At 43.1% G+C, this 20,535-nt stretch overlaps 1 protein-coding gene and 1 pseudogene across 1 annotated transcript; both read right to left on the bottom strand.

The window, feature by feature from the left end:
• Positions 1-6,977: 6,977 nt before the first annotated feature.
• On the bottom strand, positions 6,978-7,871 carry LOC129397144 (small ribosomal subunit protein eS4, X isoform-like). Its single transcript, XM_055107702.2, has one exon. The coding sequence runs from the start codon at positions 7,826-7,828 to the stop codon at positions 7,037-7,039; it is 792 nt and encodes a 263-aa protein (XP_054963677.1). The 5' UTR covers positions 7,829-7,871; the 3' UTR covers positions 6,978-7,036.
• A 4,422-nt stretch (positions 7,872-12,293) lies between these two features.
• On the bottom strand, positions 12,294-14,385 carry LOC129397145 (uncharacterized; annotated as a pseudogene).
• Between the last annotated feature and the right edge of the window lie 6,150 nt (positions 14,386-20,535).

The raw sequence follows: 20,535 nt of genomic DNA, 5'->3' as shown, positions 1-20,535 counted from the left end.
AGATGAGCTCATGGCTTAGTGTAAATTTCACAAGCTTAATTAGGTCAAATGGAAGGAACTCAGATGAGTAGTTGCCCAATCAGAGCCCATTATTTGTAAGTCATCAGCCCCCTTCATGACCTTAAAACTCCACTCTGACCTAATTATTGCAAACCTACATACAACAAAGTGAAAGGATTAATTTTCATTCATCAACCTCTCAATCCCAGATTTTCAAAGAAAAAACCTATGTAAGGAATACTTACCAAAACCAGGCAGGAAAATTAGAGCCTGCATACTTAAGAGTCAAATTTGTTCCACTACAGCCAGGTCACATACAATTACATCATTTGGTTCTTCATACACTCTGGAACTGACCAGGACAGAGTTTAGCATAGAAAAACTGTAAGAAATAGGTTCCAAAACATAGAAATTGCAAAGTCCAAAAGGCTATGAAAAAAACTAATGTAAATGAGAGACTCCCCTCCCTTTGTTTTAAAGAAATAGACCCATCAGAGAAATGCAAATCAAAACCACAATGAGATACCATCTCACACCAGTTAGAATGGTGATCATTAAAAAGTCAGGAAACAACAAGTGATGGAGAGGATGTGGAGAAATAGGAACACTTTCACACTGTTGGTGGGACTGTAAACTAGTTCAACCATTGTGGAAGTCAGTGTGGCCATTCCTCAGGGATCTAGAACTAGAAATACCATTTGACCCAGCCATCCCATTACTGGGTATATACCCAAAGGATTATAAATCATGCTGCTATAAAGACGCATGCACACGTATGTTTATTGCGGCACTATTCACAATAGCAAAGACTTGGAACCAACCCAAATGTTCAAAAATGATAGACTGGATTAAGAAAATGTGGCACATATACACCATGGAATACTATGCATCCATAAAAAATGATGAGTTCATGTCCTTACTAGGGACATGGATGAAGCTGGAAACCATCATTCTCAGCAAACTATCGCAAGGACAAAAAACCAAACACCACATGTTCTCACTCATAGGTGGGAATTGAACAATGAGAACACTTGGACACAGGAAGGGAAACATCACACACCAGGGCCTGTTGTGGGGTGGGGGGAGGGAGGAGAGATAGAATTAGGAGATATGCCTAATACAAATGATGAGTTAATGGGTGCAGCACACCAACATGGCACATGTATACATATGCAACGAGCCTGCACATTGTTGATGGGTACCTTAGAATTTAAAGTATAAAAAAAAAAAAAGAAAGAAAGAAAGAGATGTTCTGTAAAAATATACACAATTTTTACAGACAAATACATTTATAAGTTGTTTTTATCTTAAAAATTGGGGATATTTCATATTTATAACTAATTATTGAGCCTTAAGTTTTCTTGGCCATTTCTAGGCTAATAAACTAAGAATCATGTAAACTAAGCCAAAGTAGAATAGACATAAAAGTCCTGAACACTTCAACTTCCTATCCTTCAAGAAGTATACCTCGCAAAGCTCATTTGAGAGAGGAAAAGCTTTCCTCCACCCTCGGTTTTACAGTGCTGAGGCTTTTCATCACATTTCTATGACTTGTAGCTTAAATCCATGTTACATGGTCACTGGCATTGTTAGTGCTTCTCTTTTAACACTGTAGGAATTAACCAATTTGGTGGCATATTTAATTAAATCTATCACTAGAGGATTGTAAAATTACATATATGAATACCTCACTTTAGAGGCCACTTAATTTTTTTCCAAGGGGATATTTGACTATATTTCACTTGTGTCTTATTTAATGATTTTATAATTTAAACCCTAAATTATAAATCTAGAATTTAGAAAGTATATTTCCACACTGGATTACATTTTTGGAAATATTATTTTATATGTGCACAAATATTACAAAATCACTGTAGACACCTGAAAACTATATTATTTTTAAAGGCAATATTTACATTAAACTGGTATAACAAAATTGTTTGGTGCATTTTTTCCAGTACATTTTGTGTATATTACATGTTTAACCTTTTTTTATTCAGCAAATAATTTTTGAGTATCTACTAAGTGCTAGGTTCTGCATTACTAACTGAATTTAAAGAGTGAAATAACAGACATGGTCTCAGACAATAAAAATTAACATTAGGTCACTTATTTATACATTTTTAAATGGCAATTATGAAAACTTTTTGAGATTTTTAACTAGACAACATTATAATAACGCACTTGATGTTGTTAATATTTGCCAGTGAGCAAAAAAGAAAATAAAAAGATGGTTTTATTCAATATACACTTTAAAATTGCAGAAAATAGTCAAGTTTCTCTGCTATGCAGTTGAATGTCTATGTGTTTTTCTCTGCAACTTGGTTTTTGTGGAGTGAAACAATTATTCTTCCAGCCCAATGAAGGCAGAAAAGTAACAATAAATCTAATATTTTAAATGCTTATCAAAAGATAGTAAACACATTATTTCAGAATACTGAGTTCAATAAGTTGACCTACAAAAAAAGCCAAACTGACAGTATTACTGAATAAGGAAAGGCCCAAAGAGACCAAATACTTTTTATTTTGTAACCTCGGTATGACACAACTTACCCTAACTATAAAGACCCTAAATTGCCAAGATGGGTGCTTATAATATGGAGAGTTAAAAAAGTCATTTCACTTTTAGCTTTTTTTATTTCTCTCAGAATAAAAAGTGTATAAGGAGTTGATAAAGAAGTTGATACTATAAGTTAGTACTACAATGACAGCACTTTTCAAGAAAAGACTTTTTTCTCTCTTACAAATATCATGTTAGCAATATTTGTTTTCTCCAGAAATAATGAGGAAATAAAAACATAAATATGTGGGTAATTAGTGTAGTTTCTTAAAGAAATGAGTTAGGCAACAGGCTAATAATGTATATTTCGCTGGCTTTTGAATGCCAACAATCATATTCTTTATAAGGCACAGAGAAGATTTTTCTAAAGAATAAGTATGTGAACCTGAAAAGTAATCACCACTTGGTAGTGACAATATGGATAGGGTGAAGGGCATCACCAAGAAGCAATGAAAAGATACATTTGCAGTTAAATTTGAAAACCATGATGTTTAATACATATAGTAATAAAGAATACTTTCTCCTGTTTCAAAATTATTTTAGAATTTAAGATAGAAGCTAAAATACCTAGGGATAATGATATGACTATCAAAAATTAAAAATTAAAGGACATTTTGAGTATTATAAATTAAGAATGAGAACTTATTACCCAATGAACAGGGGATAATTCATTATGCTCCATATCCATTGAATTAAAAGACAGGCCCATTACCTGGATAATTTGAAAGTTTAATTTTATTTAAAAGTCTTGTTTCATTCATCAAGCTAAAGGATTAGCTCCCAGAAATATTCTAGGATTGCCTATCCTCAACTCTGTAGGAAGTATAGAAAGAATATTATAAGGGCCACCATCTAAACATTATTATGTAAATAATTTAGTACCATTCCATTTGCCTTTGTAGATTTAAAAATGTAAATGGCTTTCTCATATTAGGAAACATCACTTTTCAAAACCCAGGTAAACATAGTACATTGCAAGAGAATAATTATTTTCTTTATTAAAAAAGAAATACTGGATGCTAAGTCCAAAAGACATAAATTATTTTATACTAATAACTACTAATATTTTATTCATTAAAATATAAAGGTCAAAGATTTCAAAATGATCTTTAAATGATTAATAACATGTTGATCTTTTTCTTCTTTCTGTAAACCTTTTTGAGTCTTAAAAATACTCAACTATACAAGCAATATTAAATAGTATATAAACTTGGATTAAAATATTCAAATTTACTAGAATGTGGACATTGGAAAGAATGAAAATAAACAGAAGCATAAAGCAGCAGATATAAAATTAAGAAAGCAACTAAGAGTGTTTAAAGTGCATATTCATCTGTAGTCTAATGTCTACCATAAACAATGACTCTTCTCAGTAAAACACAAATTGTTCATGAAGGGAAAAAGCATGTTGTATTAGAGAATATTCAACATAATTTTTTTAGTACTAACTTGTGCCTGGAGTATTATTGGTTTTTCTATTATGAACTTATGCACTTGATATTTTTTTTCATCAAAATTGTATGTACAACTCCATTCAAAAGCAGTTTTTGGTGGGTTTTTTGTTTTTTTTTTTGAGACAGAGTTTTGCTCTTTTCACCCAGGCTGTAGTGCAATGGTGCGAATTTGGCTCACAGCAACCTAGCAACTTTTGCCTCCCAGGTTCAGGTGATTCTCTTGCCTCAGCCTCTCGAGTGGTTAGGACTACAAGCATGCACCACCATGCCTGGCTAATTTTGTGTTTTTAGTAGAGACATGGTTTTGCCATGTTGACCAGGCTGGTCTTGAACTACTGACCTGAGGTAATCCGCCCACCTTGGCCTCCCAAAGTGCTGGGTATGGGCAAGAGCCACCATACCTGGCCTCAAAAGCAGTTTTTAAAAGCAAACACAATATAACACCAAAGTTGAAAAGTCCATGCTCACCCAAGGATGCCAGGTTTAATAAATTGTTGATAGAATACTACATCAAAACTAAGACAATAACCCAAAATATACCATTAAAGATGTACCCACTCCTACAACTAGAGATAACTAATCTATCTGGTAGCAAATGATACTTCAATCAGTTTCAGCATGTCTGAAATCTTTAAGGACAAAAGTGATAAAACATGACTTCATTCTTCATTAGACTCTTAGAACACTTGAAGGAAAATAATTTCTGAAGCACGAAGAGGTAAAGAGGTGTAATCTTTCAAGAAGATATTCAGTGTTCAAAATCCAAGAGTGCAATATCATGCTGGGTGCGGTGGCTTATGCCTGTAATCCTAGCACTTTGGGAGGCCGTGGTGGGTGGATCACCTGAGGTCAGGAGCTCGAGTCCAGCCTGGACAACAGGGTGAAACTCTGACTGTACTAAAAATACAAAAATTAGCCAGGCATGGTGGTGTGCACCTGTAGTCCTAGCTACTTGGGGGCTGAGACAGGAGAATCGCTTGAACCTGGGAGGTGGAGGTTGCAGTGAACCAAGATCATGCCACCTCACTCCAGCATCAGTAACAGAATGAGATTCCATCTCAAAAAAAGAAAAGAGTGTAATATCGGTATACACAGATAATATACTGAATAAAACAAATAGAATAATTTGAAGAGGTATCTTGATGAACAAGGAGTCATTAGAAAGGTTGTATTTATGTCTTTGAAGGAAATTGAAATGTGAGAAATTAATACTTTGACTACTATACTAAAAGTTTATTGCTAACATGTATTGAGTTATTAACGTGTGTTAGGCAGAGTACCATATAATTTACAAGTGTTATCTCATTTATTGTAGGTAAAATGTAATTTCAAACTCTGGAAGTATAAATGAATTAGATAGAATAAAATTCTATTTAAATGGCCACCAGTAAATTGGTATCTAGGAACAGGGTGATACAGTGCCCAAGTTTTCTATTCTTACTAAATGTTGTGTTTCATTTTCAATGTTTTCTTGGATATTGCTCTTTTTTGGTGATTTTGATTTTTTTTATTTTACAAAACTAATAAATTGATTCTTCTTGGTACTGACTCAGGTTTTATAGAAGAAAAAGTAATTAAATTCTGTACATTTACCTTTACCTCATTTTTTCTCTTTTAAATTTACTTTAATTGACATATAATAAATGTACATGTTATGGGGTACAGAGTGATATTTTGATATATTTATGCAATGCGTAAAGATCAAGTCAGAGTCATTATCATATCCATTACCTAAATCATGTATTATTTCTTTGCAGTGAGAATATTCAAAATCTTTTATTTTAGTTATTTGAAAACACACAATAAATTCCCGTTAACTACAGTCACCCAACAGTGCTGTAGAGAACTAGAACTTCTTCCTTCTCTCCAGCTGTAATTTTGTATGTATTAACCACATTTTTCTTATACTCTTTTTTCTCCTACTCTTTCCAGGATATGGTAACCAAAACTCTACTATCTTCTTCTACGAGATTAAAAATTTTAGCTTCCATACATAAGTGAGAACATGTAGTTATGTGGTGTTTATATTTCTATGCCAGGCTTATTTCGCCTAACATAATGCCCCCCACTTGCATTCTTGTTGCCACAAATAACAGGATTTTGTTGTTTATTATGACTAAATAATATTCCATTATATATGTATGTCACATTTCTTTATCCATTCATCTGTTGATGGACACTTTTGTTGATTCCATATCTTGGCTATTGTGAATAGTGCTGTAATAAACATGGGTGTGCAGGTAACTCTTTGAGATACTGATTTTCTTTCCTTTGGATATATACTGAAAACCATATGATTAAATTAATAAACACAATAAAAGCGTTTGGCAAAATTAAATATTCTTACATGACAAAAAACCTCTCAACAATTTAGTATAGAAAATATATGCCTTAACACAAAGGACATAAAGGACAAATCTACAGCTAAGATCATACTGAGTGTGGAAAAGGTGAAAGATTTTACTGTGAACAAGAAAAAGATTTTACTGGAACAAGAAAAGGATGCCTATTCTCACCAATCATATTTCACATAGTGAAAGTCTTAGCCAGGACAATTAGATGAGAGAAAGAAATAAAGGACATCTGAATTGGAAAGGAGACAGTCAAATTGTACTTGTTTAAAGACAATGTGATCTTATACATGGAAAAAAATAAGACTCTACCAAAAGCTTCTTGGGGTGATACATGAAATTAATAAAGTTGCAGGATATAAATCAACATATAAAAATCAGTAGCATTTCTATATATTGATAGTAAACTATCTGAAACAAGAAATTAAGAAAGCAATTCCTTTTACAATAGCTACAAAAATGTACTTAGAAATAAATTTAACCAAGGAAGTAAAAGATTTCGACAACAAGAATGAGAAATATTAATGAAAGAAATTAAACATAAAAAAGGAAAGACATCCACGTTTATAGATTGAAATAATATTCTTTTTTTTTTTTTTTTTTTGCTATTAATCCTGCCACAATATTTTTAATTACGTACAAAGATCTGACATGTCACCCAGGGACCCATTTCACCCACTGCTCTGTTTGGCCGCCAGTTTTTTGTCTCTCTCTTCAGCAATGGTGAGGCGGATACCCTTTCCTCGGGGAAGAGAAATCCATGGTTTGTTGCCCTTGCCAATAACAAAAATGTTGGAAAGTCGAGTGGCAAAGCTGTTGCCATTGGCATCTTTCACGTGAACCACGTCAAAAGATCCAGGGTGCCTCTCTCTGTTGGTGATCACACCAATTCTTCCTAGGTTAGCACCTCCAGTCACCATACACAGGTTACCAGTGTCAAACTTGATGAAATCAGTAATCTTGCCAGTCTCCAAATCAATCTGAATGGTATCATTCACCTTGATGAGGGGATCGGGGTAGCAGATGGTGCGGGCATCATGAGTCACCAGATGAGGGATTCCTTTTGTGCCCACAAAGATCTTTCTCACTTTGCACAACTTGTACTTGGCCTCCTCAGGTGTAATACGATGTACAGCAAAGCGACCCTTGGTGTCATAGATCAGACGGAAATTCTCTCCCGTCTTGTCAATGCTGATGACATCCATGAATCCAGCAGGGTAGGTTATATCAGTTCGGACCTTGCCATCGATTTTAATGAACCGCTGCATGCAAATCTTCTTTACTTCATCTCCTGTCAGGGCATACTTAAGTCTGTTCCTTAGGAAAATGATGAGGGGGAGACACTCTCTCAACTTGTGGGGACCGGTGGATGGACGAGGAGCAAACACACCGGTCAATTTATCCAGCATCCAATGCTTTGGAGCTGCCACCCGCTTCAGATGCTTCTTGGGACCACGAGCCATGGCTGCGTTAGGCAAGGAAAGAGCGAAATAATATTCTTAAAATGACCCACTATCCTATGTGATTTACAAATTTAGTACAATCACTAGCTTGTATTTTTAAAAGCACCTTTGCTGCATATTCTTAAGATATTCAATGACAATGCCTGGATTTAAGTTTGAGGTATTATTATATCTATTTTATACTGGGCACAATATAATGTTATCAGAGGTAACGGTTTTGATTGGCCCTAGGTCATACAGTAATATATACATTGTGATTTATAGACATGCTATCTTTTAATACTCAGGCATTTAGAAAGTTCATTTAGACAAAGTTATAAAAACTTGCCTTCCTTTCTGCCTATATCACCTAAAAATCCTAATTTAAGAGGTAATAACATTTTTTATTTGATATACAATTTATCAACACAATAAAAATCTAACAATTATCATGTGCAGAGTGTGAAAATCTCATCAGATTATGGAACACAAAGACATCTTTTTCATATTTTGAATGTAAAACTGTTTTGGAAACTGTTATTTTTAGAAACAGTTAAAAACTTTTCATTAGTTTTTCATGTAAAATTGTGACAACCAGCATGAAATAACTGTCATCACAGAAGCATGGTATATTCGATTCCGAAACATATTCTTTGTAAGTTTTAATGTATTTATGTATTATTTATACTTAATTGTAACCCATAATGTACAGATATTATTTTTCCTTCAACTCTTAAGAATATTCTTAAATAATAAAATTAAAATTAATGAATTATAATTTTTGTTGGTTGGGAAAAAGACACACACGTGACAGTGCATCACTTCACCTCATCATTTCATTTCATCTCATCATTTCATCTCATCATTTCATCAAAACTCATCTCATCTCATTTCCATTTCATTTTCATTATTTCATCATTTCATTTCACTATTTCATTTCATCTAATTTCATTTATTTCATTATGTCATTTCATATCATCTTTCATTTCATATTTTTGATATCATTTTTCATATCATTTTTCATCTCATTTCATCTCAATTCATTTCATCTCATCATTTCATCTCATCATTTCCTCCTTTCTTTTCAACATTTCATCTCATTTCTTCTCATCTCATTTCAATTTTATTTCATTATTTCATCTCATTTCATTATTTCACCTAATTTCATTATTTCATCTCATCTCATCTCAATTCATCTTATTTCATCTCATCATTTTTCATCTCATCATTTAATCTCATTTCATTTCATTTAATCTCATCATTTCAGCTCATCATTTCATGTCACATCTCTTCATCATTTCAACATTTCATCTCATCATTTCATCTCATCTCATCTTTCAATTTCATTTCAATATCAATTCATCATTTCATTTCATTATTTCATTATTTCATTTCATTTCAATTCATCTCATCATTTCATCTCATTTTTCATCTCATCATTTCATCTCATTTCTTCTCATCATCTCATCATTTTATCTCATTTCATCTCATCTCATTTCAATTTCATTTCATTATTTCATTTCATTTCACTTCATTGCATTGCATCTCATCATTTTATCTCATCTCATTTCATCAAATCATTTCTTCTCATCTCATCTCATCATTTCATCTCGTTTCATCTCATTTCATCTCATCTCACCTTATCTCATCATTTCATCTCATCCTTTCATTTCATCTCATCGTTTCATCTCCTCATTTCATCTCATCTCACCTCAGCATTTCATCATTTCATCTCATCATTTATTTCATCAACTTACCTCATTTCATCTCATATCTCAATTCAATTTCCTTTCATTATTTCATTTCATCTCATTCATTTCATCTCATTTCATTATATCTCATCATTTCCTCATCATTACATCTCATCTCATCATTTCATCTCATGATTCATCTCGTCATTTCATCTCATCATTTCCATTTCATTATTTCATTTCATCATTTAATTTCATCATCTCATTTAATTTCACCTCATTTCATTATTTCATTTCATTTTTTCATTTCATTATGTCATTTCATTTCATCTCATTACATTTCGTCTAATTTCATTTCACCTCATTTCATCTCATCATTTCATCTCATCATTTCATCTCTTTTCATCTCATTTCATCTCATCATCTCATCAACTCTTTTCATCTTATCTCATCATTTCATCATTTCATCTCATCATTTCATCTCATCTCGTATCTTCTCATCTCATTTCAATTTCATTTCATTATTTCATTTCATTATTTCATGTCATCTCATCTCATCATTTCATCTCATCACATCTCATCATTTCATCATTTTATTTCATCATCTAATCTTATCATTTCATCTCATCTCATTTCAATTTTATTTCAATTTCATTTCATTATTTCATTTCATTTCATCAGTTCATCTCATCATTTCATCATTCATCTCATTTCATCTCATCATTCATCATTTCATATCATGATTTTATCTCATCACTTCATCTCATTTCATCTCATCTCATTCCATCATTACATCTCATTTCATCTCATTTTATGTCATCATTTCATGTCATCATTTCATCACATCTCATCTCATCATTTCATCTCGTCATCATTTCATCACATCTCATTTCATCTCATCATTTCATCATTTCATCTCATTTCAACTCATTGCATCTCATCTCATCATTTCCGTTTCATTATTCCATTTCATCATTTCATTCATCATGTCATTTCCTCTCATCATATTTCATCTCATCTCATCATTTCATCTCATTTTATCTCATCTCATCATTTCATCATTTCATCTCATCATTTCTTCTCATCATTTCCATTTCATTTTCATTATTTCATCATTTCATTATTTTATTTCATCTCATTTCATTATTTCATTTCATTATGTCATTTCTTTTCATCTCATTACATTTCATCTCATTTCACCTCATCATTTCATCCATCATTTCATTTCATTTCATCATTTCATCTCATGATTTCATCTCATCTCATTATCTCATTTCATCTCATTATTTCATCTCATTTCATCACATCTCATTTCATCTCATTTCATCATTTCATTTCATCATTACATCTCATCATTTCAACTCATCTCATTTCAATTTCATTTCAATTTCATCATTGCATTTCATAATTTCCTTTCATTATTTCATTTCATTTCATCTCATTTCATTATTTCATCGCATTTTTCATCTCATTTTTCATCTCATTTCATCTCATTTCATCTCATCGTTCATCTCATTTCATCTCATTATTTCATCTCATCTCATTTCAATTTCATTATTTCATATCATTTCATTATTTCATTTCATTTCATCTCATCATTTCATCTCGTTTCATCTCATCATTTCATCCATCATCTCATCATTTCATCTCATTTTATCTCATCTCATCTCCTTTCAATTTCTTTTCAATTTTGTCATTTCGTCTCATCATTTCATCTCATCATTTCTACTCACCATTTCATCTCAAAATTTCATCTCATCATCTCATCTCATCATTTCGTCATTTCATCTCATCATTTCATCTCATCTCAAGTCATCTCATCATTTCATCTAAGTGAAATGATGTAATGGAATCATGAAATGAAATGGATAGGATGCCCTCAGTGATGTTAAATTTAAAAATTGTTTCTTTTCATGTATGCATTTTTATATTTATATGTATTTATATTTATATTTACTTATATTTATTTTTACTTATTTTTATTTATATTTTTACTTATTTATTTATAAACAAGGTCCTGTTCTGTGGCCTAGGCTGGAATGCAGTGGTGCATTCACAGTTCACTGCAGCCTCGAGCAAACCTCCCACCTTAGCCTCCCAGGTAGCTGGGACCCCAGGTGCGCACCACACCTGGTTAATATTTTATTATTTGCAGAGATGGAGTCTTGCTATTCTGCCCAGGCTGGTCTCAAACTCCTGGGCTCAAGCAATCCTCCTGCATTGGCAACCCAAAATGCTGGGATGACAGATATGAGTCACAGTGCCCAACCTATTTATTTATTTATTTATTTATTTAATAAAGACAAGGTCTCACTATGTTGCCCAGGCTGGTCAACTCCTGGACTCAAATGATTCTCCAAACTTGGCCTCTCAAAATGTTGGGATTACAGGTATGAGCCACCATGCCTGGCCTAAAAATAGTATTATATTTTTGTATCATATAATTTTCAATTAGGTAATATGAATATTCTGGACAGGAAATACACCCTTAATTACATAGGAATAAACATTTGTTACACTGAGAAAAATCTAATAGAGCTAAAATTAAAAATTAATTTGGAAAGGTCATTAGATACTGATACATTCTTACGTTTATACATTCTTTCATATATTCATATATCCTTTTAACAGTATCAATGGTTTGGACTTATGTGTACAAAACCATGACCTATATGTAATACAACTAATAACAGGCACTGACAATTCAAGGCATATTATATACAAAGCTTTAACTTCTTATCAAAATATTTTTTTTTTCTTTCTGTTTTGGCAGATACTATGAACACAACATTCAACTCACAGACACCATGGAGCCCTTACTAAGCATAAAGTACTGTGAAAGGCCAGGGCTAGGACAGAACTGAGACAGGGCCAGGGATAGGACAGAACTGGGGCAGGGTCATGGCCAGAGAAAAACCAGGGGCAGGGTCACAGCCAGGGACATGAGAGGACCAAGGCCAGGGCCAGAAGCAAGGAAGAACCAGGGCCAGGGCAGGGACACGGCAGGGCCAGGGCCATGGCAGGATCAGGGTCAGCAGAAGGCCAGGGCAGGGCTAGGGTAGCACAGGGCCAAGGCAGGGCAGGGCCAGTGGAGAGCAAGGAACGGGCCAGGGTATGGCAGGGCAGGGACAGGGAGGTCCAGGGCCAGAGTCAGGTCCAGGACATGGACAGGGCAGGGCCAGAAACATGGCAGGACCAGAAAGGGGACAGGGCAAGGGCAAGGCCAGAGAAGGACCATGGAAAAAACATGGCCAGGGAGGGTCCAGGGCAAGGGCAAGGCCAGGGCAGAACCAGAGCCAGAGCAGGCCAAAGGCAGGGCCAGGGCACGGCAAGGCCAGGGTAGGGCGGGGCCAGTGTAGGGTGAGGGTAGGGCCAGGGCGAGTTCAGGGCCAGGGCAGGACTAAGATAGCACAGGGCTAAGGCAGGGCCAGGGCAGGGCCAAAAGGAGGGGCCAGGGCCAAGCATGGCCAGTGTCAGACCTGGGGATTGTCAGGGCCAGGGTCAGGGTCAAGGCTGGGCCAGGGACAGGGCCAGAGCAAGGGCAGGGCCAGGGAGAAAGCAGAACCAGAGAGGATCCAGAGCAAGGCCAGGGTCAGGGCAGAACCAGGACCAGGATAAGGCAAAGCCAAGGCCAGGGCAGGGCAAGGCCAGGGCAGGGCAAGATCAGGGAAGGGCAAGGCCAGGGTAGAAAAGGCCAGTGTAGGGCCAGGCCAGGGTAGGAGAAGGCCATGGTAGGGCCAAGGTAGGGCAGGGCTAGGGTAGCACAGGGCATGGCCAAAAACAGAGCAGGGCCATAGCAGTGGCAGGACTAGCAACAGGGCTAGGGCAAGCGCTGGACCAGAGCATGGTGGGGACAATACAGGGCCAGGACAGAGGATGGCAAGGCAGGTCCAGGGCCATTTCATGGACTCAGTAGGCCTGGGGTCAGGCCAGGGCAGGGCAAAAGGCAAGGCCAGGGAGAAGGCAGGGCCGGGGCCAAGGCAGTGCCAGGGCAGGGCAGGACCAGTGCAGGGCCAATGCAGGGTGAGGGCAAGGCCAGGGCATGGAAGGGCAGGGCAGGACCAAGGAAGGGCCAGGAGAGGGCCACGGCAGGGTCATGCCCAGAACAAGGGTTTGGCTGGGGTCAGGAATATGATAGGATGAGGGCTGGGCCCAGGCTGGGGCACACAGGGCAGAGCATGGCCTGTGCAACGCATGGCCAGAGCCAGGCCATAGAGATGGGAGGGCAACACCAAGGCAGAGTCAGGATAGATCCAGGGCTGAGCAGAGTCAGGGCAGGTCCAGAGTCGAGGCAGAGCTAGGGCCCAAGTAGGGCCATGGTAGCACCAGGGCAGAGGAGGGCAGGGCAATGCAGGACTGGGCCATGGCAGTGCCTGGTCAACTCCGGGGCAGGGCCAGAAGCAGGACAGGGCCAGGGCCAATGCTCAGGCCAGGGACAGGGCATGACAGGACGTGCCAGAGCAGGGCTGGGCCAACGTTGGGGCAGGGCAAATCAGACCAGGACACCTCCAAGTCCAGCTCTGGCCCTGCCTTGGCCCTGGCCCCAGCCGCTTCCTGGCCTGACCTTGTCCCTGGCCCTGCCCTATCCATGCCCTGTGTGTTTGACCAGTGGTTTATAACCAGAATCCTACAAGAAACTTAAATTAGTTCTTTTTGTGCATTTTTAGTAGAGATGGGGTTTCACAATGTTGCCCAGGCTGGTTCCAAACTCCTGAGCTCAAGCCATCTGCCTGCCTTGGCCTCCCAAAGTGCTGGGATTACAGGAGTAATCTGGCCAAGTATTTACCTTCTTTATGCCTGTTTCCTACATTTGGAAAATGGGGATGCTTTAAGTACCTAGCACATAGAATTATTATGAGAATCAATGCCTCACATATTTACATGTTGATAAAACTATACTCATAGAACACTACTGAAAGCAAAGATAGTATTAGTTAAAATTTAGTGATTACTGCAAATATTACTATTACAAACAACATAGTATAGACATTACTACTACTATAGTTATCTTAAAAATCTAAAATAAAAATTTTACGTAATAGCCTAAAGTAATCTCTCCTGCTCTGCCCTGGCTCAGCCCTAGTGCCGCCGGCTCTGCCCCTAGTCCTACTACATCCCTGGCCCTGACCCTTCCCTGGTCCAGCCGCTGCCCTGGCCCTTCCCATCTTCAGGCCTTACCATGGCCCTACCCTGGTCCTGACCCTGCCCTGGTCTGGTCCTGACCCTGGCCCTACCCCAGAGAAGGGGTATGGCAGAGCCAGGGAAGGGCCGGGGCAAATAAGGGACAGGACACATCCAAATCCAGGAAAGGGCCAGGGTCATGACAGAGCCAGGGCGAGTCCTTGGCAGGGCCAGGCTCCAGGCCAGGACCAGGAAAGGGTCATGGCAGGGTCACTGTATGGCCAAGGTCCAGGCCAAAGCCAAGGCAGTGGCAGGGTCAGGTCTGCATAAGGGCAGGACCAGAGCCAGTGATACGGCAGGGCCAGGGCCAGGGCCAGGGCTGTGCCTGGACAGAACAAGAGCAGAGCAGGGCAGGACCAGAGCCAGGCCATAGAGAGAGTAGGGCAAATGCCAAGGGAAGGCCAGGGTAGTGCCAGGGCTGAGGCAAGGTCAGGGAAGGTCCAGGGCTCAGTCAAGGCTAGAAGCAAGACAGGGGCAAAGGCCAGGGCAGATCTAGGGCACAAGCAGGGCAGGCTAGGGCAGGGCAATGGCAAGACCAGGCCATGGCAGGGCCAGCCCAGGATAGAACAGGGCACAGGCAGGGCAGGGCCAGGGCCACGGCTGGGGCAGGACAAGGACCAGGACCGGGGTCCAGGCCAGGGCAAGGGTATGGCCAGGGCAGAGGTAGGGCCAGAGCCAGGGTCTGAGCAGGACCAAGGCAGGTCTATTGCAGGGCCAGGGTTCAGACCAGGGCCAGAGCAGGGCTGGGACAGGGCCAGGGCCAGAACCAGCAAAGGGCAATGTCAGGACAAGGGCCATGGCAGGACCAGCAACGGGGCTAGGAGCAGGACAGGGACAGGGACAGGGTCAGGGCTAGGGCCAGAATAGCATGCCAGGGTAGAGCCAGGCCAAATTAGGGCCAGGACAGGGTCAGGACCAGGGCTGGGCCGGGGTATGGCCTTAAGTAGCGAAGGGCCAGGGCCAGGGTCCATGCCAGTGCCAGCGCCGGTCCAGGGCAGACGCAGGGCCATGGCCAGGTCTAGGACAAGGCTGGGGCAGGGCCAAGGTCTGGGTCAGGGTCAGCACAAGACCAGGACAGAGCCAGGGGAGGGACAGGGCCATGGTAAGACCAGGTTAAACCATGGACAAGACACCTGCAAATCCACTTCAGGGCCAGGGTCAGGGCAGGGCCAGTTCAGGGCCAGGGCCAAGACAGGGCCAGGGTAAGGGCTGCCAGGGTCATTGGCAGGGCCAGGGCCATGGCAGGACCAGGGTCAGGAGCAGGGGTCAATGCCAGGCCAAGGCCACAGATAGGACCAGGTCTGTGCTAGGGCCAGTGTGAGGGCCAAGGTGGGGTCAGGGCAGGGCCAAAGGGAGGGCAGGGCCAGGGCAGGGTGGAGCAGGCCCAGGGGAGCACAGGGTTAAGGTAGGGCACGACCAACCAGGGCAGGTCTATGGCTGGGGCCAGGGCAGGGCCGGGGCAGGGCCAGAGCCAGGGCACGGCCAAGACAGTGGCAGCTCCAGGGCAGGGCCAGGGTTAGGACCACAGACATGTCCAAGGCCAGGGCAAGGGCAAGGGCAGGGGCAGGGGCAGGGCCAGGGTCATCTAAGAATTAGGGACAAAGCCAGGCCCAGAGCTGGGCCAGGACAGGTACCTGGCAGGGCTAGGGTCTGGGCCAGAGCCACGGCAGGGCCAGGGCCACAACCAGGTCTGTGCTATGGCCAGGTCCAACACAGTGCCCAAGTAAGGCTAGGGTGAAGGCCAAGGTAGGGCCAGGGCAGGGTCAAAGCCAGGCTAGGGCCAAGGCAGGGCCAGGGCCAGCAAGGCAGGGCCAGGAAAGCATAGGGCCAGGGCAGGGCAGGGCCAGGGCAGGGCAGGGCCAGGCCAGTGCCAAGACCTGGGCAGGGCCAGGGCCAGGGCCATAGAAACGGCCTGGGCAGGACCAGGTTCGGGGCAGGAGCAAAACAAGGGCAAGGACAGTACAGGTTCTTGGCACAGCCAGGGTCCAGGACAGTGTCAGGGCAGGGCCAAGGCAGGGTCTGGGCCATGGTAAGACCAGCAACAGGGCTGGGGCTAGGTCAGTGACAGGACCAGAGTCAGGGCAAGGGCCAGAGCAGGGCAAGGCCAGGGGAGGGCCAGGCATTTCAGGGTCAGGGCCATGGGAGAACCAGGGCAAGGTCTCAAGCAGGGAAGGGCCAGGGCCAGGACAGGTCCAGGGCAGGGCCATGACAGGACCAGGGGCTGCATTAGGGCAAGGGCAGGGCCAGAGCAAGGTAAGGGTCAGGTCCAAGGCTAGGGTAGGGACAGGGCAAGAAATATGGCAGGACCAGGGGCAATGCCAAGGCCAAGGCTGAGTCAGGGCTGAGTCAGGGCAGGGCAGGGCAGGGCATGGTATGGCCAGTGCAGGACAGGACAAGAGCCAGTCCACAGAGAGAGCAGGGCTGATGCCAAGAAAGAGCCAGGCTAGTGCCAAGGCTGAGGCAGTGTCAGAGCATGTCCAGGGCAGGGCCGGGGCCAGGGCCAGAACTGAGCCAGGGCACAGCCAAGGCAGGGTAGGGCAGGGAAATAGCGTGGCCGGGTCAGTACTGGGACAGGGCAGAGACAGGCCAATGCAGAGCCATGTTACACCGGGGCCAGGACACCTCCAAGTCCACTTCAGGGCCAAGGCTATGGCAGGACAAAGACCAGGGCCAGGGTCAGAGCCAGGTCTGTGCTGGGCCTAGCGAAGACTAGGGTGAGGGCCAAGGTAAGGCCAGGGCAGGGTCAAAGGCAGAGTAGGGCCAGGGCAGGGTGATGACACATCCGGAGCACAGCAGGGCAGGGTGATGGCAAGACCAGAGGCAGACCACTGCCAGCTCAGGGCCAGGGAAAGGCCAGTGCAGAGCCAGGAAAGGGTCTGGGTCTGGGTCAGGGCCAGGAACAAGGCAGAGAAGGGCCAGGGCCATGGCAGAGTCAGGGCAGGTCCTTGACAGGACCAGGTTCCAGGCCAGGGCCAGGGCAGCAGCAGGGGCAGGGCCTGGATAAGGGCAGGGCCAGGGATATGGCAGGACCAAGGCTAGGGCCGGGGCCAGGCCATAGTGAGGGCAGGGCAAAAGCCAAGGCAGGGTCAGGGCAGGTCCAGGGCAGGTCCAGGGAGTGGCCAGCACCAAGCGGGGCCAAGGCACAACCAGCGCAGGGTAAGGCAGGGCAATGGCACCACTGGGCCATGACAGGGCAAGGTCAGTGCCAGGAGAGGGCAGAACAGGCAGGCCCATGGTGGGGCCAGGGCAGGGATGGGCCAAAGCAGGGCCAGGACATTTCCAAGGCCAGGTCAGGGCCAGAACAGGAGCAGGACCATGACCATTGGCAGGGCCAGTGCCATGACAGGACCAGGGTCAGGACAAGGGGCAGGGCCAGAGCCAGGACCAGAGCCAAGGTCAGGCCAGTGCAGGTTCGGGGCAGGGCCAATGCCAGGGCAAGACCAGGGAAGGGACAGGGTAGCACGGGGCCAAGACAGGGACAGGATGGGACCAGAGCAGGACAGGGCCGAGAGTCCAGGTAACAGTAGGGCAGGTACAGGGCAAGGCAGGGCAGTACAGGGCCAGATCCACGGCAGGCACAGGGCAAAGCCAGGCCCATTGCCAATGCACCAGCCCTCCCTACAAGGCTCCTACCACCTGGCCACTGCTGCAGCCCGTCCATCACTGTAAGCCTGACTCCCAACCCTGCCTGCAGCCGCCTGCCCTCCTAGCGCGGCCGCTCTCCTACCGTTCTGGCGCACTGCAGTCTCCGTCACTGCCACCCACCCGCAGCGAGGCGAGTCGTGGTGTTGCAGGCTCTAGGTGTCTCCTCCTCCTCCTGGCACGGAGCAGCTGGGCGGGCAAAGCCAGAAAAGCCTAGAGGAAGTTGTGAGGAGTGGAAGCGTTAGAGCCTCAACTTGTCATGCTGGCCACTGGGTGGCAGGGGCCAGTTTCAGCAAAGGCACTCACACCCACCCTCCAAAGTCCAGCCTCTCCTTTTGGCCCAAGCTGGCCGGGAACTGGGGTCTGGGGTGGGTGCTGGAGACACCACAGCACCCAGCTCCCCACTCCACAGGAACCATTGGGCCCACTGGGGCTGCACTCCTCGGGGAACAGGAGAAGCAGACAAATTCAGACCCAGCCAGCCCTCCGCACCCAGGTGCCAATTCCTGTTCGGGACACCTCCACACACAGGGCCCTGTCCCCCGTGGTGTCCCCAGGGGTGCCTGGCAGCCTCTGAGGCACAGACCCAGAGTGCACAGGCCCAGGAACCACGGTGGGTGTGGGGGCTCTGCCATGCTCAGGATTCCCATGCAAACGCTGCGTGCCCTGCCGTACTCCAGTATGACCAAGAGTGGTTCGCCCTCTGGAGTGTGCAGTCAGGGAGAGGAGAACCACTCCTTCCTTGGATGCCAACTCTGTTGACTGCCGCCAGCAGTGCAGCCCCTGATAGCACCGAACTCGCCCCCGCTCCATGGCTAGTCCTGCCCTCAATAGCGCCCCTCACCTCTGTCCCCCAATGCCGCCAGTAGCGTATACCCGATATGCCCTAACCTGTCCTCCTCCATGGGCATTGCAGCCCCAGAAAGCACCCATAACCCACCCTCCCTGCCGTGGGCAGTGCAGCCCTGTGCAGTGCTACCAACCAGTACCCCTAATGCAGACAATGACACCCTGGATAGCGCCCCCAACCCACCCCACACTGTGAAAGGTGCAGCCCTGGATAGCCCCTGTCCTACCACTCTGGTCATGCTGCAGTCTCTGTCACCGCCACCACCAACTACAGTGAGGCAAGCCAGTGGGCCGCAGGCTCTAGCTCCCAGCAGCCAGGCATGGAGCAGCTCTCCCTGATGGCTGGCTCCTACCACTCTGACCACGCTGCTGTCTGTCTCCGTGGCCATCTTCTTTCACTGCAAAGGAATAAAACTAGGTATCAATAAGAAAAGTAATTTTGGAAACAATACAATCACATGGAAGTTAAACACTACCCTCCTGAATAAATGACTAGCGGGTCAATGAAGATACTAAGACAGAAATTCAAAAATTTCATGAAACAAAGGGTAATGAAAACACAGTATACCAAAACTTGTTGCGCAGAAAGCAGTACAAAGGCAGAGATTTACAGCTATAAGTGCCTACTATCCAAACAAAAGAAAAACTTCAAATAAACAATACATCTTAAAGAACTAGTAAAGTAAGAACAAACTAAACCGAAAATAAGAAAATAAATAAGATCGTAGCAGAAACAAAATTGAAATAAAAAACACACAAGATTAAACGAAAAGTTGGTTTTCTGGAAAGCTAAACAAAATTGACAAACTTTTAACCAGCCTAAGAAAAGAGACAAGATTCAAATAAATAAAATCAACAGATTAAAAAAAGGAGACATTACAACTAATACTTCAGAAATTCAAAGGATCATAACTGGATATTATATGCCAATAAATTGGAAAGCCTAGTAGAAATTGGCAAATTCCTAGATGCATACAACCTACTTAGGTTAAACAATGAGAACATCCAAGACCAGAACAGATTGGTAACAAGTAATGAGATTGAAGCCATCAGAAAAAGTCTCCCAGTAAAGAAAAGCCCAGGAACTGACGTCTTCACTGCTGATGGCTTCACACCAAACAATTTAAAGACCTAGTACGAATCCTGCTCAAACTATTTTGAAAAACAGGAGGGAATACTTCCAAACTTATTCTATGAGACCATTATTACTGTGATACGAAAATCAGATAAAAGCATCAAAGAAGAAAACTACAGGCCAGGATCTCTAATATTGATGCAAAAATCCTCAACAAAATACCAGTGAATCAAATTCAGTAATACATTAAAAAGATAATTCATCATGATCAAGTGGGATGTATCCCCTGG

The sequence above is a fragment of the Pan paniscus genome, chromosome 12 (genome assembly GCF_029289425.2).
Source record: "Pan paniscus chromosome 12, NHGRI_mPanPan1-v2.0_pri, whole genome shotgun sequence".
Taxonomy (NCBI): domain Eukaryota; kingdom Metazoa; phylum Chordata; class Mammalia; order Primates; family Hominidae; genus Pan; species Pan paniscus.
Note: the sequence above shows the minus strand (reverse complement) of the source record. Positions and strands in the feature narration are given on the sequence as shown.

Excerpts from the sequence above, each read along its gene's own strand:
- LOC129397144 (XM_055107702.2), bottom strand. The coding sequence starts at position 7,828 with ATGGCTCGTGGTCCCAAGAAGCATCTGAAGCGGGTGGCAGCTCCAAAG.